Below are 23,558 nucleotides of genomic sequence, written 5' to 3'. Positions count from 1 at the left end.
TTGTGTCCCGGTGTCCCAGTCTGTTATTTCTCTTTGAGTGTCCCGGTCGTCATTCATATTCCTTGTGTCCTGGTCGTCATTTGTGTCCCGGTTTCACGGTCTGTATATACATTCGTTTTGGAATTGGTGTTTTTTTTTAGTTTTTAGTTTTATACCTTTTTTTTTTAGTTTTTTTTAGTTATACCTCATGATTCTAACGACTGCCCTTGAACTTTGTTGATGGTGATTGCTAATCGAACATTCTCTGTGTCACCATCGTCATTTATATATCCCCTGTGCCCCCCGGCGTCCCCGTTGTAGTTGTGTCCCTGTGTCCCGGTCGTCATTTATATTCCCTGTGTCCCGGTCGTCATTTGTGTCCCGGTGTCCCGGTCTGTATATATATATTCGTTTTTGAATATTCGTTTTCTGTAATTTCTCTTTGAGTGTCCCGGTCATCATTTATGTTCCTTGTGTCCCGGTGTCCCGGTCGTCATTTGTGTCCCGGTGTCCCGGTCTGTATATACATTCGTTTTTGAATTGGTCTTTTTTTAGTTTTTAGTTTTTTACCTTTTTTTATTTTATTTTTAATTATACCTCATGATTCTAATGATTGCCCTTGAGCTTTGTTGATGGTGATTGCTAATCGAACATTCCCTGTGTCTCCATCGTCATTTATATATCCCCCTGTCCCCCCCAGCGTCCCCGTTGTAGTTGTGTCCCTGTGTCCCGGTCGTCATTTATGTCCCGGTGTCCCGGTCTGTATATACATTCGTTTTTGAATTGGTATATGATGAAATAAATTTTTGTGTTTTCCCCCTTTTTTTCTTTTTAGTTTATTTTTTGGTTTTTACTTTTTTTAGTTTTTTTAGTTTTTTTTCTTTTTTTCTCTTTAGTTTTTTTTGTAGTTGGGCGCTTTGCGCCCACCCCCCCCCCCCCCCCAAGACCCCCCCCCCCGCGCGCAAGTCGTTACGCGCCATATTAGTTACGCGCCATTGTAGTTGTGTCCCTGTGTCCCACCTGTGAAAATAGATATATATATATATTTTTTTTAACTACGTAAAACTTGCGAATGTACAACATTCTTGGCTGTCCCATTGTCTGTGCATATAAATAGATTGTCAGGTTTACCGACTCTTGAACATGCAACATATAATTGTCCATGGGAAAAACAATCTGTATTCAGATCTATACCTCATTATTCTAATGATTGCCCTTGAGCTTTGTTGATGTTGATTGCTAATCGAACATTCCCTGTGTCCCTGTTGTCATTTATACATCCCCCTGTGCCTCCGGCGTCCCCGTTGTTGTTGTTTCCCTGTGTCCTGGTCGTCATTTGTGTCCCGGTGTCCCAGTCTGTAATTTCTCTTTGAGTGTCGCGGTCGTCATTTATATTCCCTGTGTCCCGGTATCTCGGTCGTCATTTTTGTCCCGGTCGTCATTTGTGTTCTGGTGTCCCGGTCTGTAATTTCTCTTTGAGTGTCCTGGTCGTCATTTATATTTCCTGTGTCCCGGTCGTCATTTGTGTCCCGGTGCTTTGTTGATGGTGATTGCTAATCGAACATTCCTTGTGTCCCGGTCGTCATTTGTGTCCCGATGTCCCGGTGTGTAATTTCGTCAATCAACAAACATGACGTCAGTCGACGCACAAACATGACGTCACTCGACACACAGACACACAGACAACTTATTTTTATATATATATAGATAGATGTTCCGGTGTCCCGGTCGTCATTTGTGTCCCGATGTCCCGGTGTGTAATTTCGTCAATCAACAAACATGACGTCAGTCGACACACAAACATGACGTCACTCGACAGACACACACACACACAGACAACTTATTTTTAAATATATCTATCTAAATATATAAAAATAAGTTTTTTTTACAAACAGACAGACAGACAACTTATTTATATATATATATATATATATATATATATATATATATATATATATATATACTAGCTGTTGGGGTGGCGCTTCGCGCCACCCCAACACCTAGTTGGTGGGGGCGCTTCGCGCCCCCCCCAAGCCCCCCCCGCGCGCGTAAGTCGTTACGCGCCATAATAGTTACGCGCCATTGTAGTTGTGTCCCTATGTCCCACCTGTGAATATAGATATATATATATATGGTTTTAACTACGTAAAACTTGCGAATATACAACATTCTTTGCTGTCCCATTGTCTTTGCATATAAATAGATTGTCAGGTTATCCCCCTGTTTCCCCCGGTGTCCCCGTTGTAGTTGTGTCCCTGTGTCCCGGTCGTCATTTATATTCCCTGTGTCCCGGGTCCCGGTCATCATTTGTATCCCGGTGTCCCGGTCTGTATATACATTCGTTTTTTAGTTTTGTTTTTCTCCTTTATTTTTTTCCTTTTTTTTTCTTTTTTAGCTTATTTAGATTTTTAGATTTTTTAGTTTTTTTTATTAGTTTTTAGTTTTTATTTCTTTTTAGTTTTTTTGTCCCGGTCGTCATTTATATCCCCCTGTTTCCCCCGGTGTCCTCGTTGTAGTTGTGTCCCTGTGTCCCGGTCGTTATTTATATTCCCTGTGTCCCGGTCGTCATTTGTATCCCGGTGTACCGGTCTGTATATACATTCGTTTTTTAGTTTTGTTTTTCTCCTTTATTTTTTTCCTTTTTTTTTCTTTTTTAGTTTATTTAGATTTTTAGATTTTTTAGTTTTTTTATTAGTTTTTAGTTTTTTTTTCTTTTTAGTTTTTTTGTAGTTTTTACCTTCTTTTTAGTTTTGTTAATTTTTTTTTTTACTTGTGTCCTGGTCGTCATTTATACTCCCTGTGTCCCGGTGCTTTGTTGATTGCTAATCGAACATTCCTTTTGTCCTGGTCGCTTTCTCTTTGAGTGTCGTCATTTATTTTTTTCTTTTTTAGTTCTTTTAGTTTTTACCTTTTTTAGTTTTTTTTTTAGTTTTTAGTTTTTTTAGTTTTTTACCTTTTTTTAGTTTTTTTAGTTTTTTAGCTTTTTTATTTTTTTTATTAGTTTTTATTTTTTTTGTAGTTTTTGCCTTTTTTTTAGTTTTTTTAGTTTTTTAGCTTTTTTATTAGTTTTTAGTTTTTTTTTGTAGTTTTTGCCTTTTTTTAGTTTTTTCAGTTTTGACGTCACCTGATCCAGTTTTTTTCAGGTGACGTCACCTGATCCACGATCCACAGATCCACAGACAACTTATTTTTATATATATAGATAGTTTTTTTTTTTTACTTATGTCCTGGTCGTCATTTATACTCCCTGTGTCCCGGTGCTTTGTTGATTGCTAATCGAACATTCCTTTTGTCCTGGTCGCTTTCTCTTTGAGTGTCGTCATTTATTAGTTTTTTCCTTTTTTTTTAGTTTTTTATTGGTTTTTACCTTTATTTTAGCTTATTTTTCAGTTTTTTCCTTTTTTTTAGTTTTTTTTTATTTTTTATTTTTTTTAGTTTTTTACCTTTTTTTAGTTTTTTTAGTTTTTTTAGTTTTTTAGCTTTTTTACTTTTTTTATTAGTTTTTAGTTTTTTTTTGTAGTTTTTGCCTTTTTTTAGTTTTTTCAGTTTTTTTTTTAGTTTTTTATTGGTTTTTACCTTTATAGTTTTTTTAGTTTTTTAGCTTTTTTATTTTTTTTATTAGTTTTTAGTTTTTTTTGTAGTTTTTGCCTTTTTTTAGTTTTTTCAGTTTTGACGTCACCTAATCCAGTTTTTTCAGGTGACGTCACCTGACACATCCATCCACACATCCATCCATCCATCCATCCACAGACAACTTATTTTTATATATATAGATATATATATATATATATATATATATAAATTCACAGGTGGGACATAGGGACACAACTACAATGGCACGTAACTAATATGGCGCGTAACGACTTACGCGCGCGGGGGGGCTTGGGGGGGGCGCGAAGCGCCCCCACCAACTAGGTGTTGGGGTGGCGCGAAGCGCCACCCCAACAGCTAGTATGTATATATATATATATATATATATATATATATATATATATATATTTATTAATTTAAAAAAGAGGGAATAGTTGTGGGAAAAGTGGAAGTCATGGCCAATTGTAGAAAAAAGCCAAGACAGATTGTTGAATTAAGTGGGCAGCCCAGTCAAGGGTTAATTTTATCCCTTTGATTGCCGTTGTTACTGTCTGCCATTGCAATACTTTACCCATCCCAGATGATTTGGAAATATTGCACGTGGGAGTTTCTGTAGAATGCAAGTTCAGAGGCAATTTCAAAGCGGAATGATCAGTTCTTCCACCAGGCAGCAATGTTGCGGCTATTCCGGACGACGCAATTGCCAACGCTATATCATTTTTTGATCGAATTGATGCCAGAATCAGTTTTATCACAAACGTTTTACCAGTACCTCCTGGCGCATCCAAAAAGAAAATTTCTCCAACGTTGTTATCGACACAATGCATTATCGTATCATAAATGTCTTTTTGTTCCGACGTTAACTTGGAAAAATGTTATTTTGTACATACGACAATAGATCACTCGTACTGTAACTTTGGTCACGATCCAATTCTACACATGTCGAAACAGCAGCGATACGGTTAGGTGAAGGCATTCCCAAATCCTGAAGAGGTTTGTTTGCCAAACGTACGCACAAATCTTCTATAACAACTAAAGTGTAGTTATAAATTTCTGATGTAAAATCAAAAGTCATATCTGACGTCTCTAACTGTTTTCGATGGAGTATATCTTCGGACATTTTTGACTTATATTTTTCCCATAACTCTGTAGGAGCTGATGGAGAGCAAGTTGTTAAAATGATGCCAAACAATGCACGAATTTGACTTGGGGTTGACGTTTCGCACGCGTCATTGATGCAGTTATCCCAGTGTTGGTCATTCTCCAATAAATTCAGAGCTTGGCATGCACTACGGTAAGTGTCATGTATAGTACCATTTACAGTCCTCAAATACTCAAAGGATGTCGGACCGGGTACATTCACCAAAAGCAGGCGTAGAAAGAAGCATTCATGTTGATTGGGGTGAACGGTGTAGAGTCTTCCTATCGTGGTATCTTTGAAGATGGTAGGTTGGCCGTCGACTGACTTACCCTGTTTTCGACGTTCAAATACTTTATTTTTAGTATTCCACGTGTAATACGAAGGCACTTCAGTATACAGCAGTTTTTTTGCAAAAGAATCATTTTTGCAAAGCGAAAAAAAAGCTGTTAATGTTGTATCCGGTGGATTCAGGACTCTTTGTTGCACGTTGGTTTCCGTGAAATAAACACGTTGACCATTCTGTACATGTACCGCTAAGTGAACAACAGCTGGACTACGTTCATGTATCGGAAATGAAAGAATTCGCCAAACAGCTTCATTACTGCTTATGTATCTTCCAGCCTGATATTGTACGATTTCATCGAAATCTTTGATTTCGGGCTGCAAGCCAAAAACTGCCATGTCACTGCCTCTGTTGACGTATTTACATATGTATTTGATTGCCTTTACGGAGTTACAGTATTCAACGTTTATGTGTGCATTAAATGTTTTTGATAATAATGGGGAATATGGAACAACCCACTGGTTATCTACTTCGATGGTGGTACCGTTACGCTTCTTTATTATTGCTGTTTTACCGCCATCTTCAGTAGATCTTCTTCTATATTGTGGGTAACCATCATTGCCAGTAATTGTGCTTGATACTAAAAGTCGAGGATATTGCTTTGTGCACCTTCCTTTGGCCATGCATGGTGAATTTTCGTTCAGTGCACCGCAAGGTCCATGTATCATATTTTTTACAATAATATCATGTAACCCCTTATCGACATTTTTATCAGGTATTTCAATGGAAATCACATCATCAATTTCGTTCGAAGTAATTTTTTTATGTAGCCAGATTAGTATATGTGCGTGTGGCAAACCTCGTTTTCGCCATTCCACTGAGTACATCCAGCATCGCACTGACCCAAACACTTCAAGTTTTACAATGTAGTTTATCAGTGATTTCAACTTTCGCTGGAAGACACGGGCCGTAATGTCATGCCTATGAACCGCCAATTGTCCTTGAAGTAAAAGCTGCAGTATCTCGTCCCAAGATTGATTACATGTAAATGTAATAAATAAATCTGGACGACCATAGAAACGAACATACGCAATAGCATCTTGAGCATATTCATGCATATGACGGGGACTGCCAGCATATGACGAAGGTAAAATTGTTAATCTTCCAACGTTTGTGGTATTACCGTCATTTATAACTGCATCTCGCAAATGAATGTATTGTTCAGGGCGGAGCTTGGTCTGATTCAGGCGGATATATAGCAAACGTTCTGATTGAATTTTAGCATACATATCAACGACGAATTGGTGAAACAATTCACGGCATTTTAAAATATAATTTTCTTCATCCTGCCGAATCATTAGTCTATAGGAATAATAATGCATTGCACTGCATTTCATATTCATTTCTTTGTTAGTGGCTGGATTCATCAATTTAATATTAAAGTGATAGCCGTCGGCTCCATCCCAAAAAATGATAGGATATTGTAAGGCATCGTAGCATCGATGAGTTTCAGCAATTCTTAACAACTGAGCGTTTCGCTTATGAAGAATAATATCTCGAGGTAAAAACTGATCACCGACCATAACGATTGCCACTTCGTCGATAGTTGGAGCATTGTATCTACGCACATGTTGGCCAGGAGGCGTTTTGTCAGCGGAAATAACAATTTTATGCGTATCAGTAGGCATCAAATCGATGGCTGTTTTGAACAGACGCACTAAATTATTATTTTCGTGGAAAAGATGTTGCAATTGGGAAACGATTGTCCTTTCAACGTTGGGAAAAATTTCGCAACGTGCATTCAATTCAGAATTTCTATCACTGATGAAGTACAATTGTAAAAATTTATGATTCTCGCCTGAGAATGGTAGAAGGGACCCTGCTCTATGATAAATTTGCCCTTTTACTTTGAAAGTAGACATAAATTGATCTGGATTTTCGATTTGGGCTCCAAACGACGTCATTTGGAAATATGAGTTGTATTTTCTGATTTTTGACAAAAAACGCTTAGATTCTGACGTAGTTCCAGTAAGGAAAGTCTTCAATGGCTCTGGTGGTTCAGCCAATAGAGGAAGTTTAACTTTTCCTGAGGCGCAACACATTCCCATTGTTTCACCATTGAATTTCAAGGCCTTGCAATAGGGACAAATTTTAGACATTGTTCCGATTTGAACACATCTACTCAAGCTATAATCATCGACTGGGTTGTACCTGAATGTCAGGCGACAACTTTCAGGTTGCTCTGATTCCTCGGCACGCTTTCTTTTCTTACTTTCTCTATCAGCAGCAAGCCTGATTTCTTGCTGTTCTTGTGATTCCTCGGCACGCTTTCTTTTCTTACTTTCTCTATCAGGAGCAAGCCTGATTTCTTGCTGTTCTTGTAATTCCTCGGCACGCCTTCTTTTTTCACTTTCTCTTTTAGCAGCAAGTCTGCTTCCGCGTTGCTCTGGTAGTTCCTCGGCACGCTTTCTGTTCTTTCTTTCTCTATCAGCCTCAAGCCTGTTTCCTTGCTGTTCTTTTGATTCCTCGGCACGCTTTCTGTTCTTTCTTTCTCTATCAGCTTCAAGCCTGTTTCCTTGCTGTTCTTTTGATTCCTCGGCACGCCTTCTTTTTCACTTTCTCTTTTAGCAGCAAGTCTGCTTTCGCGTTGCTCTGGTAGTTCCTCGGCACGCTTTCTTTTCTGACTTTCTCTATCAGCAGCAAGTTTTTTGGCATAGACTCTTTGAGCATCTTCATCGGCTTTTGCCATGGTAAGTTCATCAGTCATTGTAAACTTAAACATTAATAGATTTCTACGTGAACATATGTCTTAAATATCTTGAATGACGTCACCGTCAAAGCAAAAATGACGACAACTAATTTCATGACGTCAGTCAACACAGAAACATGACGTCACCTGATCCACAGACAGACAAACAGACGGACAACTTATTTTTATATATATAGATATATATATATATATATATATATATATATATATATATATATATATATATATATATATATATATATATATATATATATATATATATATATATATATATATACATATATATAGATATGTTTTTAACTACGTAAAACTTGCGAATATACAACATTCTTTGCTGTCCCATCGTCTGTGCATATAAATAGATTGTCAGGTTTACCGACTCTTGAACATGCAACGCATAATGGTCCATGGGAAAACAATCCGTATTCAGATCTATACCTCATGATTCTATTGATTGCCCTTGAGCTTTGTTGATGGTGATTGCTAATCGACCATTTCCTTTGTTGCCGTCGTTATTTATATATCCCGCTGTGCCCCCAGGCGTCCCCGTTGTAGTTTTGCCCTGTGTCCGGGTCGTCATTTATATTCCCTGTGTCCCCGTCGTCATTTTTGTCCCGGTGTCCCAGTCTGTGATTTCTATTTGAGTGTCCCGGGCGTCATTTATATTCGTCAGGATATTGTAGGGCATCGTAGCATCGATGAGTTTAAGCAATTCTTGTCAACTGATTGTTTCGCCTATAAAGAATATTATCTCAAGGCAAGAACTGATCTTTTTGCCATTCCACTGAGTATATCCAGCATCGCACTGACCCAAACACTTCAAGTTTTACAATGTAGTTTATCAGTGATTTCAACTTTTGCTGGAAGACACGGGCCGTAATGTCATGCCTATGAACCGCCGATTGTCCTTGAAGTAAAAGCTGCAGTATCTCGTCCCAAGATTGATTACATGTAAATGTAATAAATAAATCTGGACGACCATAGAGACGAACATACGCAATAGCATCTTGAGCATATTCATGCATATGACGGGGACTGCCAGCATATGACGAAGGTAAAATTGTTAATCTTCCAACGTTTGTGGTATTACCGTCATTTATAACTGATCCACCGATCAGTTACCTGATCCACAGACAGACACACAGACAGACAACTTATTTTTATATATATAGATATATATATACATTAAACGGCATTTTTGAATCAAAGAAACGTATGTGTTTTGTATTTCGTTCCAAAATCAGTAAAGGGTATTATTTTTCATATTTTGTGAGTTTTTTTATGGAATAGGCTCAATGTTTTAGCCAAGACTCGGCATCCCTGACTGAAAGGTAAAAAGAAAACATTTGAACCACAAATTTGAATCGAAGAAACGTATTTGCTTCGTATTTCGTTCCAAAACACAATCAAGGTAATATTTTTTTTTTCTATTTTTGAGAGTTTTCTTATGGAGAAGGTCTATTTTTTGAGCCAAGACTAGGTCTCTGTGATTTAAAGATAAAAATAAAACCATTAAACCAAACAATTGAATCAAAGAAATATAATTGCTTCGTATTTTGTTCCAAAAATCAGTAAAAGGTCTTATTTTTAATATTTTTGTGAGTTTTTTTATGGCGTAGACCCATTTTCTGACCTCTCTGACTGACAGATGAAAAAACCCATTTGAACCAAACATTTGAATCAAAGAAACGTATTGGGTTCGTGTTTTTTTCAAAAAGACAGTAACAGGTCAGATTGTTCCTATTTTTGTGAGTTTTTTTTTTATAAAGGCCATTTTTCAGCCAAGATTTGGTCCCCTGAGTGAAAGGTAAAAAAACCATTTGAACCACACATTTGATTAATTTTTTTTTTTTTTTTTTTTTTTTTTAGTAGGCCTAGTAGTATTAATTTATCAACCAAAGGAAATAACACAGACAAAATCAATCGGTAGCACACCAAAGGCGTTGCTTGCGAGGGTGTGTTACTAACAAAAAGAACAAAAAATAGAAGAAAAAAAGAACAAAAACAAAAAAACAATGAGTTAATCTAAAATGAGCAGAAAGGTGAAACCGTGTACCGAGAAAAAAAATTTATATAAATAATTCATACACAATCAAACATCATAATATCATTGACCTCTCTGACTGACAGACGAAAAAACCCATTTGAATCAAAGAAACGGATTGGGTTCGTGTTTTGTTCAAAAACACAGTAACAGGTCAGATTGTTCCTATTTATGTGAGTTTTTTTTTATAAAGGCCATTTTTCAGCCAAGATTAGGTCCCCTGAGTGAAAGGTAAAAAAAAAAACATTTGAACCACACATTTGAATTAATTTAACGTACTTACTTCGTATTTTCGTTCCAAAACACAATAAAAGGTCAGATTGTCCTTTTTTTGTGATTTTTTTTTTTTTTTTTATGGAGAAAGCCCATTTTCCTAGCCAAGACTAGCCCTACCTGACAGAAAGATAAAAAATAAAAAGATTTGAACCACAAATTTGAATCAAAGAAGCAGAGAGAGAGATCCTTTTATTATACACTAGCTGTTGGGGTGGCGCTTCGCGCCACCCCAACACCTAGTTGGTGGGGGCGCTTCGCGCCCCCAACCCCCCAAGCCCCCCCGCGCGCGTAAGTCGTTACGCGCCATTGTAGTTGTGTCCCTATGTCCCACCTGTGATATATATATATATATATATATATATATATATATATATATATATATATATATATATATATGTTTTTAACTACGTAAAACTTGCGAATATACAACATTCTTTGCTGTCCCATTGTCTGTGCATATAAATAGATTGTCAGGTTTACCGACTCTTGAACATGCAACATATAATGGTCCATGGGAAAACAATCCGTATTCAGATCTATACCTCATGATTCTAATGATTGCCCTTGAGCTTTGTTGATGTTGATTGCTAATCGACCATTTCCTGTGTCGCCGTCGTCATTTATATATCCCCCTGTGCCCCCTGGCGTCCCCTTTGTAGTTGTGTCCCTTTGTCCCGGTCGTCATTTATATTCCCTGTGTCCCGGTCGTCATTTGTGTCCCGGTGTCCCAGTCTGTGATTTCTCTTTGAGTGTCCCGGGCGTCATTTATATTCCTTGTGTCCCGGTGTCCCGGTCGTCATTTATATCCCCCTGTGCCCCCCGGCGTCCCCGTTGTAGTTGTGTCCCTGTGTCCCGGTCGTCATTTATATTCCCTATGTCCCGGTCGTCATTTGTATCCCGGTGTCCCGGTCTGTATATACATTCGTTTTTTTAGTTTTGTTTTTATCCTTTATTTTTCATTTTTTCCTTTTTTATTTTTTTTCTTTTTTAGTTTTTTTAGTTTTTTAACTTTTTTAGTTTTTTTTATTAGTTTTTTTTTTCTTTTTAGTTTTTTTGTAGTTTTTACCTTTTTTTTGTTTTTTTAGTTTTTTTTACTTATGTCCTGGTCGTCATTTATACTCCCTGTGTCCCGGTCGTCATTTGTGTCCCGGTGCTTTGTTGATGGTGATTGCTAATCGAACATTCCTTTTGTCCTGGTGTGCCGGTGTCCCGGTCGTCATTTGTGTCCCGATGTCCCGGTCGGTAATTTCGTCAGTTGAAAACATGACGTCAGTCGACACAAACATGACGTCACCCGACAGACAGACCCACACACACACAGACAACTTATTTTTATATATATAGATATCATCAATATGTATTGTCACCACTACCATCACCACTGTAACAACAATACAAGCTTCATTAAAAAAATAGAGGGGAAAAAATGGGAAAAAAAGAAAAATAAGGAAGAAGGGAGAGAGGGGGAAACTTAAAAAAACAAGATAATAAGCCATCCCATTTAAATTATTTGCTTAATCTCTTCCCAGAAGGTGGTTTTTCAGTCTACTCTTAAACTGGCTAACATTTTCTGATAACCTTATACTCGTTGGTAAAGAATTCGATACTACTGGTCCAGCAAACCTAGGTTAGCAAAACTTGCCCTCTGAGAGCTGTGACACTCGTATACCAAATCGTCCACATTTTTAGTATCATAACTGTGGTACGAAGAATTTCTTGGAAACATTTGACGGAAGAATTCATGGGACAAACCATAAATACTCTGAAATACAAAAATAGCAAGTTGATAATGATGAAGTTGGCTAACATTAGGAATAAGCGTATTTGCTTCGTTTTTCGAAGCAAACGTTTTTCAGCAATGTAAATGCATTCTACTTGTTTATCATTCCAAGGGTAATGACGAAATTTCCTTTGAGGTGAAGTTTGGTTATCAGGTGATTTTCTTCTTCCAAATCACTGACTTATCTTGGGTTTCCTATTGGTCGTAATATGAAGTCAATCCGTGATGGCCTGATCGCGCACTACGCTGAAAAAGCTCGAAAGGCTTGTGGTGCTTTAATGTTTTCTAGAGCAAGTTATAACCGTAGCATTTGCTCACGTTTAAATAATGCTTGTGTATCCCCTCACTTGCTAATGCTTTCACCTTTTTGGAATATTTTAACAGATAGTGATAAGAAGCGTATTAGATGCTCTTTGTATGCGAAGTATATTTTGGGTTTACCACCTTCGACAAGTAATACTAGAATTTCAGCCAAGTATAATTTGTGTGACCGTTTAATGATTGTTATAAAACGAAAGCACCGGTTTGCTTCATCATTGGATCAAAAGCATAGCCTTTTCAAGCTCTTTGCCAGCTCCTTTGAATGTATTGTTTATTTATTTTCTGTTTTAATTTTGTTGCGAGAGCAACACTTTGGTTTTGTCGTGTTTTTTTCTTTTTGTTCCTAGCACCCCGATTTCAGCTTAAGATTTTTTTTTTTCGACGGCAGTCGATAGCTCTTGATGAGTTGATCAAAGTCTATGCAATCCATTTTTTGGTAGAAAAATTCCTTCATGAGATATACCAGTTTGAAAGTTTTAAAGGGGTTGACAACTTCAGTAGTAAGGCACATACTGAAACAAAAATATATCGATATAGAAATGATATCAGATGTACCTCTTAAATTTTAAAAGTTCTCTCATTGCTAAAGAAATTAGAGTTTATCCTTTGCTACTTTCTAAATGATGACGTTAGAAACTTGGCCTACGGCAAAAAAGTCAACTTTTGAACTAAGACAGATATTTTTTTTCAACGACAGTCGATAGCTCTTGATGAGCTGATCAAATTATATGATATACATTTTTTTTTAATAAAAATTGCTTCAGGATATACCAGTTTGAAAGTTTAAAGGGGTTGACAACTACAGTTTTCAATTTTTTTTCTTTTTTATTATATTTTCGTATACTTAATTGTGTGACATTTTGTGTCTTTTTATAAGGGGCAATGAAATTATTTATTTTCTATTAAAAAAAATTTTAACCACACATTCAAATGTATGCTTCAATTGTTTTTTTGTTTTTTTACCTATCAATCAGCGAAACGTAGTCTTGACACAATAACTCTTTCTGTCATTGTGCAGATAGCCATGTAAATTAAATATTTTGTTCGGAGTAAACATATTTTAATAGTAACGAGTAAGATATTACTTATTTTAAGCTAATTTCTATTAACTTATTCTAGTCAAAACTTAAATTCGATTGCTGCATTTTTCAATAAGTATCCCAACTTTGGCAGTGTTTCATACCAGTTGAATTCTGGTTTTTGGAATTTTAAAGTAATTTCGGAGAAAATTTATGAGAACTAGTCCAAACTGGCTTGAATAGCCCAAATAAAGCGACGAGTGACTCTAGCAGAGGTGGCGGATTCATGCCCTAATAAAAAAGCAATCGTAACATCCGTTGCTGCCCTCTCATGACTGCGTGAGTAGTCCTCAACACCCCTTATTCCTAAAACTGGACACAAAACTGGAAATACTTCAGAAACAGTAATTTATTTAGTTCTTCAGGAGTCCAAAAATAGTGCAATATTACAAAACTAAATTACCGTTATGAACTAACTAACTCTTCAACCTACAATATAAATGTGGCCTCTACCGTCAATATATACAGATTTGTGCATCAATAATTTGTAATTCACTTGTGCTATGCATCGTAGAAATTACAGAGAGCTCATGCTAAGTACCTCAATCACATTTCTATTCTTATTATCCCAAAATTGGGGTTTGTAAGTCATCCGTGAAAACTAACGTGAAAAAGAGCCTTTTTACATTTACGCCGACCCCTCTTCCCAAAACAATATGCTGGTAAATAATAGACTCTCCCTGTTAAGAACACTCATTAGTTTCTTTTCTTTCATCTTCTTATTTGGATTGTTATATATACGCTTTCGAAAAATCTCGTCACCAGAGTTGGATTCCGCAGCGGGTTGCTGTAGCTCTGTTCAAATTCTGGGTCTCGCATTACCAAACAGAAATCAATCCCACTGCGTCACTGCAGGATCACAGCTCATTCTTTTTACACATCTCTTAATGGTCTATTTGTATAGAACAGAATTTAGAAAAACAAAATTCAATTTAATCTTATTTCGTTGTAAAGACATAAGTATGTAGAAGTGAAGCTTCATGAGCTCGAAAGATTGAAAACATTATCATGCATCCATTGAAAATTGCGAAACAATTTTCAGTCTCAATTCCAATTTTAGAGAAATTTAATTTATAATAGGGTCTAGAACTATTAAGATAATTATATATAATAGGATATTTAATTCTATCAAAGGTAGATATAATTTGGTCAATATAGAATTATATTGCGTGCGTTACACTAGTAAGGACAATCTCCCCCCTCCTCCAAAAAAAATACATGAAAAATTCACACAATTCAAACACACTTATCGCTTGTACACAACCTGAAATTTCTTCCATATTAAAATGTACCATACAATACTTGTTTAACTTCTTGTATCTTATAATACGAAAAGTCAGAACGTTAAAAAAGTAAAAAATTATGGTCAAATAAAAAAAAATATTGGGAGGGTTAGGGAGAGGGCTATTTAAGAGAAGTTTAGGGGCCAAGACTCCTTGTTCCTTTTCTTTTTGAGCGTACGACAACTAACATACATGTGTTTCTATTGTGAATTATCAGGCAAAGACCGGAGTGCCCTTGTTCTTTGAAGATAAATAATAAGAAACACAAGATCTGAAGAAGAAACACGATTCCCAGCGTAGGTCAAGAGCATAAGATTAAATATAGGTCGTAATTTCATAATTTCTTAAATCGATTCAGGCTCTGTCAAGAAGTTCTAGGCTTTAGTGTAGACCACGACCTAATCACCCACATAGATATTAAATAATATGTTGTCTTTTTCTAAGACTATGTATTAGGTTTTTCTTTATATTCTATACGTAAAACATTACTACAGCAAAGGTAAAACACTAGCTCGTGCATACCTTTATAGCTAGAGTTCAAGCGTTAGTATCGCATGCCGAATCCCAACAGACTCTACAATAAATTAACATACTATAGACCTAGCAAGAACACGGGGATCATTACAGGTGTCCAAATTTTTCTTTGGGGCCAAGTCCATAAATGTTTGAACTGGGCAAACTATATGAAATAAAATGAATTATAGGGAAAACCTCGAAATTAATGATGTTGGAGACGGAACTGAAGATTTCCCCCTTCTGCTTGCTCCACTGCTCTAGGCCTTATGAAGAACTAATATTTCCTTGGAAAACAATAGGTTTTAGATTTGCTGTTCTGTAGTGTATTTGCAGAAAAATAAAAATGATAAAACAATACAAACCCTAACGTGCAGAACGTACTTTGGCTTAAAATACGAGCCCTAATTTCTTTGATATCTTGCCACGCTAGTCATAGCAGTTTCCTCCCATTACTACTAATAAAGAAAATTGCGAAAGAAGTAAAGAAAGACGAGAAAACTTTAACCGACTAAAGATTGGCTTATTTAGGGGTATATAAAGTTCACAAATTATCAGGAATAAGATAGAGGCGCTAAATGCTGAAGTATTACTTGCGCTTTACTGGAAACTAAACAAACTAGGCCTACCGCATATACCGCTAATTGGTTTTGAGAAACATTTGCTACCATACTTATGTTTTAAGTACATAAATAACAAATGAACTGTACAAAGTATGCTTTATTTTTAGTAAAGCAAAATAATTACTTCAAAATTAAGAGACGGGGAAGCGGAATAGCTTAGAGGATAGCAGCCTCCTTCCATTTAAATATTATATGCACTTTCTACATTCTAACCCTCCTTAGAAGCTAACTTTTCTTTCTAAGTTTCCACGCACTTGAACATACCGAGTATCCTTATATACACGAAAGAGAATAGTTATTGTTTAATTGATCCCAATCTAAGTTCAGGGAAACCAAAACATTTATAGAACTGAATATCTAAGGCACATAATTCACAATATCCGTGAGATCAATGAAAAATGACGGGGTTTAGCTGATAGCGTTGATGTAAATTAAAATTTGAATGGGTAGACCAATGTACTAAATTTTGAATTTTAGTGAAAATCCACAATTGGTATTAAAAAAACAGAGAATTCAATAAATAAGTATCACCTATTATTAAACTAAAAGAAAATAAACACCCTTCAGTGCATTTGATTGATGACATTGTCAAAGATGAGATTCATCGAAACGTGTTCATCAAACTTTCAATTTCACGATAATAATAATTTTGTATTGGCATTACTTTTTCTTTCCTTTCTTAACGCTGATGGCGATTGTCAAACTTAGGAAATTGGCATACTGATTTGAAGTTAAAAGGAACTTTGTTGAATGCTTATACAGCAAAGATTTTAGATCTGCTGTCAGAATCGGCCACTTTGAATGTACTTCCAGTTTGTATAAATAATTTCCTTTTCATGATTTTAATCAAATAACTAGAGAATCCGGATAGAATAACCTTTTGTGGTGAATAATAATAAGACTTCGCTCTTCGTTGAATTTTCATATTCAAAAAGTATCCGAGTTACATCGCCCTTTGATATCTTAGGGGAAATCTAAGCTTTATTTTCATGGACAATTAAAAATGATGATTTCAATTGTTCCTAAAGTAGTATTGCTTTTTAAGTAATAAAAATTGCTTTCTTGAGTATTTTCTTAATTTAAGCTAATATAGCTAATTTGGCGCTGATCGACAGTGTAGCTCTTATAATAAAAAATTCAAGAAAAAAAAACGAGTTTACTTACTCGTTGCTTTTATAATTTACAAATGTTTTCATTTAATTCATAAAAATGTTAAAAATTAAAATTAAAAAAACATAAGCATAACATTCCTTAATAGAAAAATCCATTCATTTTAAGTTATTACTTTCCTATTTGTATTCATGCAATAAAAAACTTAATATTTTTACTTTAACAACAAACTCAGTCGTTAGTATGCTCATAATATGTAAGTGCTACTAAAAGAGAAGTCGTTGGTGTTTCCGTAATAGTAAGAATTGATCAATTTTATTTTGTTTTCTGGTGTTTTGAAACATAAATTATATCACACCATCAATTATCATATTTATCATCAATATGCTACATAAATTATCAATATGCTTCTGGAACGAACCATAAACCAGGGAATGCAAATTTATAACCACCCAGCATAAGCATTTTGCATATCATTTATAAGGTAAATCTATACGGGGATGTAACGATTTATAAAAAGGAAAAAACAGACAGCGCAAGTTTAAGCAATCTCTCTGCTTATCTTTTTTTTTCAGTCAACATATTACAATAAACTGATATATTATACAACATTACAATAAATACTGTATTATTAAATAATTATTTATATAATATTAAAAAGTTAAAATAGATAAACTAGTCTTAGCGGTGTGGCAATATATTATGAAAATAAGCCTTTAAATATAACTTGAAAATAAATCTGTATTTGAACTTGTTGAAAGTAGGTATTTATATTTACTTTTAAAATAAAATTTCATAATTAACCCTTTTCGAGATAACAAAATCGGTTGTTCATAGTTTTGCGCCATTTTTTTTATGGCCTTAGTCTCTATCTGTTTATTTATTAGCAAAATTTACTTACAGTTTTTGGTTTGTATTTAAGCTAAAAGAAAATATACATATATATAAGTTTAATACGTCATGGCATATATAAGATATAAGGCTATTCTATCAATGTTCTTCTTTCCTTGCGATCTATCAGAAAATAAATACAAGTCATTTTAAAATAAATGCAAGTAATTTCTTTATGCTACTCACCAGATTAGCGCCAAATCGAATTGGCTAGAAATCATTTTCTAGCTCTGAAATCGTTAGCTAGCAATATGCAATCAAAGTGGCTAGAGATAAAAGATCATTCCAAATATATGCTCGACCATTAAACTGAAGCTATCTCTATAACACAGTATATAAGCTAAGTAAAATCCCAGCAGCTATTACACCCTTCGAAGCCAACCACTGCTCCGAGTTTCCACGGGAATAAGCAAGAATACTACAGCTTACTTCAGCAGCAATACTATCAATTAAATATCGCCTTTTTTTACTTTTTTTTTCAATACACGTTGGCTTCCTAACACTTTTGGTCAAATAATAAGTATCTACTAAAGCAGGGTTGTGGGTAAGGAGCTCTCTCTGCCATCGTCGAAGCCAGGGACCAAGCCAAGCAATATCACATCCACAGATTAAGGGGTTTCCAGATATTACAAGCCCACCTGTAAATAAATATATCGAATTACCGTTATATGCTTCCGTGTGTAAGCCCTTCTGCATTCTGTGCTTTTTTTTGTCTAATTACTTCATAATTTTTGTAAAGTAAGGTAAAACTAAAGGTTTATGTGGGCGAGCCACATTTTCCACCCTATTGTCAAATCACGAAAACAATTATCAGAGCAATGCCGGAAATAGCTACACAGTCTAAATAGAGAACTTGCGGGAAGATTTTAACTATCCAAAACAGTGTGTGATTAACACTTACCTGAGTGTTATAAATCCTTACGAATATTAGCCCTTTTTGAAACTTTTGTTTTAATTGGTTGTCTGCTAATAACAAATGTCACTCCCATTTTTAATTGTCCATACTTTGGTTTCATGAAAATTTTAAGAAACTTGGCTCAATCTCGAAACTTGTGCTTCAAGCGTTCTAAGTCTTTTTTTTCGTTCATTTTTTAATATTTTGTATTTATATTTAATGTTTTCTATTCAATAATATTTTCGTATTCAATGATATTTGAAAGACCGATATCTTGGCCTTGTTTTATTAATTAAAAAACCCTTTTTTCTAAAAAGAACCTTTTCAAAGAAAAATTAAAAGGGGCGTTAAGCCAAAGATGAGCAAAAATACTGTCAAATAATTCCGTACCGTTAAGCACAAACATATTCAGTTCAATTTTTGTGTGAAATTGAGTAGCAGCACCATCTAGCGTGATTTTTTTCTGTGTCGACCGCACTATTCAGAATTGGCATACGTGCATCTGTTTTTTTTTAGCCACACATAATGTAGTAAGGTGTTCAGTTAAAAAAAAAAAAAACATATTGAAATTTGCATAAACGAGTTCAGTCCATGAATAATCTCGTCCAACGAATCAAGCTAACACCTAATGCCTCTTTATATTAAACTCTAATGTAGTTCAGTCTATGAACCTCCAACATCCACAGAAAGCAACAATCATAAATGAGTTGGCAAATATGTATCTACCTAATCGCATGCTTATTCAAGCAAAAAAGGATCTTGTTTTGCTCCTAGCAAAACTAACATTGACACACAGTCAAATGAAAACTTAGCAACGAAGCAGCACATCTCAATGATTCAGTAAAATGTAAGATCACTTTCAGAAACTAAGTTAAAGGAACTAATATCTATTATGAACAAAAATTTCATTGATATTGCTTGTCTTCAGGAAACCCACTTGACCCAAAACCAACAAATAAAGTTCCCAGGATATACTATCCTGAGAGGGGATAGGTCATCAGAGAGAAAAGGTGGAGGTGCGTCTTATTAAAAAGAAAAATCATATTTAAAAAACCTCTCCTGCTACGTATCTAAATTAATTACAACCCAAGGCTAACCTCAAAAAGGCTATAATAAACGTTAAATATAACTACTGGAATAATTTATAATTTTGAAAATAGTCTATCCAGAGAAACATGTGAGCCAATCATACATTAACTTATAAGCCACATCTGTGGAAAAAAGCATCTCCTAACCCACTCCAGTATGTGCTATTATATAATAATACCCATTATGATAGTGATATTTAAAGGGCTAGGAGTCTAAATGACCATACCTGTACACAGAGAACAGAAATCAATGTATATCATCTGATATTTAAACTCCTAGAATCAAAAGATTCACCACAAGATATCTCAGCAGATTCATGAGAAATAAAGAGCATCCAATGCAATAGTTCATTCAAACTCAAAGAGTGAGTCAAAAGCAAGAAGGCTGAATAGTCTTGATTGAAAAGCCCATATCTGCTGAAACAGAAGGAAGGATCAGTTCTTGACCATTTTATGCTAGGTACTGTGCTCTTAGCAAAAAGTTTTACAGAATGTGATCTTCTAGCCAACCAAAACCTCACAGGGGCTTAAAACATCCTGCTTTTTGATAGTCTGGGAGATTTGGCTGTCATTTTTCTTAGTCGTTCTTGGCTCTTTTCGAATCCACTTCCTGAATAAGTAGGGGTGCTCTCGATGAAATGCATCAGCACTTGTTTTTCCTTAAGTTTGCAACGTTAATCCTTTCACGTCCAGTAGGGGCCACTAAAGATTTTTGGTATCGTATACTTCTTCTTTTCTTTCTGCTTGGCAGATATCAATTTGTTTTTTTTTGGTCTCAGGTGGTCTCATTTTGTACATTACCAGCTGAGGAGAAGGAAACAGTAATCGGGTTCAGGAACCTGGATAAGATCCATCCACTGTCACGAATAATATAGAAAATTATGTCGTTGTAGCCATGGTTGATGAAGTTGCTATTGGTACAGCTGAAGCGTCTGAAAGAACAGAACCACAAGCACAACCTTTGCCCAGTGCTCACACTGATAAAGTAAATGAGCAGGCAAGGAGAATAGGAAGAAAAGCCAAGGTTATGACAAGAGAAGAGAGAAAGAAACTGTAGTATTTGGTGAAGGAATACAAGAGCTATAAAGACAAGGTTCACTCCGCTGGAAAGCTGGATATTCAATATGAATGTAGACTCCGGTGCATTGAAAAAGTTTGTGATAATATGCGTAAAGATTTATTTTCGTCGTACTGGGGAAGATGGGACAAATTACTGTAACAACAGTACATCCTTTCCCTAATCGAAAACAGGTTCTTAAGATATCCAGAAGTCACTCAGAGAAACCTAGAAAGCAGCCTCTTGTGGTTGTGTACTTTTTGCCAGATTCTGAGAGCGAAAAACAAAAAGTGTGCAAGAAATGTTTCCAAGCTATTTTTTCTTTGACAAGAAGATAGCTGAGTACTATACAGAAAAAATTCCAACATCAGGTATTCTAGTAACACCTCTAAAAACACCAGTTAACAAATCTTCCTCTGAAGATGCGGAAGAGATCGAACGCCATATTAGGAGTTTTCCAGCATACAAACCCAACTATTCGCGATGAAGAACTCGATAAAAAATTTGTCTTCGAAACAGTCAAAAGATGTATGATTTTTGCACCGAAGATCAGAAGGCAAATGGCAGAGAGTTCAAAAGCTTTACATTGTACAAATGATTTTTTATTGCAGCTTCAACCTTGGTTTCGTGGCTTCAGCGAAGGACTCCCGTAGTACATATGCGAAATTTGTCATCAGGAAAAAATCTGCACTAACCGATAGTGATAAAGAACAAGTAAGACCAGAAAACGCTGCACATAGGTCTGCTTTCAGCAATTCCTATCCCTCAAAAAGGTCTAACAACAAAGCAGCCACAGTCAGTGCAGGACGAGAAGAGGTCTGGTGTTTTGACCTCTAGCAGTGTCTGCCAACTCTGATCTGAAAACTAGACTTGTTTTTTATAAGCGTCAGCTCTGGACTTACAACTTCACAGTTTATGACAAAACCAATCAAGGCTCTCTATCGTACAATTACCTATGATATGGAATCACGGGCTACAAACGAGCCAGTGAGGTTGCCTCATGTCTCTTTTGCCACCTGACCAACCAATGAATGTGTCAAGAATTTTGCGCTCTACTCTGACACGTGTGGTTCCCAAAACAGGAACTTGTTTGTGGCTACCATGTTCTCATCCTATGTGTCACCTTTGGCAGGAAACAATTTTACATACATTGATAAAAAAAAATCTTAGACCCTGGTCATACGCACCTGGAATGCGATAATGACCATGACCAAATCGAAAAGGCTAAGAAAACGTCAGACATCATGGTCAGAACTCCTGGTGACTGGACCAATGTTAAACGACTAGCTAAAGGAAAGATTCCCATGCAAGCCGATGAGATGACAAGGGAACATCTTCTTGACTGGAACGAATTTTTCAAGCAGTTGTTTACAAAAAGAACTACTGATGTAGAAAAACGTTCGGTTTCTTGGTTGGACATTGGTTGTATAAGATTTTAAAAGAATTCAGAATTATGAAACTTACAACTAGCTTGAGTGAAGAAGAGCCCTTCCGAACACTGACGTTGAGAAAAAGAGGGAGGGGGAATATTAACAAAACAATTGAAGGCCAAGTATCCCAACAAAAGGTCTATCTCAAAAGCAAAGTATGACGGCATCATTTCATTCCTACCGCTGGTAGATGAGCAGTACCATTCTTTTTACACAAACATTGCATATGATCCATCTTCAGTTGACTTCGTCTGTGACGAATCCGAGCCTGTGGAGGAAACGACAGCGGGCAGTAAGGGGAATTATTTAAGGTTAATTTTCTAACATTTTTGTATTCGAAATTTGACGTTTTTTTTAGTAAATTAAATGACAAGTTGAACTGAACGCGTTTGTGCAGTTTTGGTTTTGTAGACTTTCGATAAACAGTATTCTGTAGAAAAGTATTCAGTCGATTTTCTTGAAAACTAAAAAAAATGGTTGAATTTTAAGCAAACCATCAAAAAGAGCGTACAAAAATGTAACCGTTACGCTTTTTAGAATTTATCTTCGGCAATATCGTGCTTTGTACGATTTTTTTTTCAGTTTATTTTTGCTCTCCTGTAAAGTTCGAAAAAGTGGACTGAGTATGTTTGCGTTTAACAGTACTGAATTTTGAGGCGTAAAACTAGCATTAACCATCATTAGTAAATAAATAAAACCCAAAACGAACAGAAATTACAATAAACAATCAATTTAAACTCCAAACAAGTAGAAACCCTGAGGAGCAGGGCTAATGCACCATTGCCAACTAAAAACCGCAATTTAATTTGTAGTTTGGGAAAAGGATGCGTACAAGGGGAGCTGGTTGCCCCACGATCACTTTTGACTCTATAAAAGGCATTAGGTATTTTTCCAAAAACCAAACTGCCTTTCTATGACAATCATATAAAAGCTTAAATAGGGATAAGGCCTTTTGTTAGACAGTGAGAAACAGATATAAAAGTTCTGGATATTTCGACCACATACATCGGTGATCGTCATATGCAGATAAACTTTATAACAGCAGATAAAGTGCTATGGCATTGCTTATGAAAAAGACAAAAACAGGCTTACTCAGTAGATTCAAGAATCGCTGCGAATGTTCAAAAGAAAAGGAATTACTGCTTACTACTACTCCTTGCAACTACTAATTGCGACTGCTAGTACTACTACTTATGATTACTAGTACTACTTTCAATTACTACTTTTACTTGTCACTACTACTTGCTACTGACTACTTGTAACTACTCGTAAAACTCATGATTACTTCTACTACTTGTGACAACTACCAATACTTGCGACTACTACTAATGATTGCGACTACTAATCCAATTCCAACTACTTTTAGAACTTGCGACTAGTACTACTGCTTACGACTGGTGATAC

The 23,558-nt window shown here is 35.7% G+C and overlaps 1 protein-coding gene across 3 annotated transcripts in view; it reads right to left on the bottom strand.

The window, feature by feature from the left end:
* Window positions 1-13,595: 13,595 nt before the first annotated feature.
* LOC136026348 (chaoptin-like) overlaps window positions 13,596-23,558 on the bottom strand; it is a 125,198-nt gene continuing 115,235 nt past the window's right edge. For all 3 annotated transcript variants that reach the window (XM_065702861.1, XM_065702860.1, XM_065702862.1), the window contains one exon: window positions 13,596-18,322. In XM_065702861.1, the coding sequence (XP_065558933.1) occupies window positions 18,006-18,322 (317 nt within the window). In that variant the 3' untranslated portion in view covers window positions 13,596-18,005. The remainder of the gene's footprint in view (window positions 18,323-23,558) is intronic.

Source organism: Artemia franciscana, chromosome 4, assembly GCF_032884065.1.
Source record: "Artemia franciscana chromosome 4, ASM3288406v1, whole genome shotgun sequence".
NCBI classification, from domain to species: domain Eukaryota; kingdom Metazoa; phylum Arthropoda; class Branchiopoda; order Anostraca; family Artemiidae; genus Artemia; species Artemia franciscana.
This window is presented reverse-complemented; position numbering and strand designations above follow the sequence as displayed.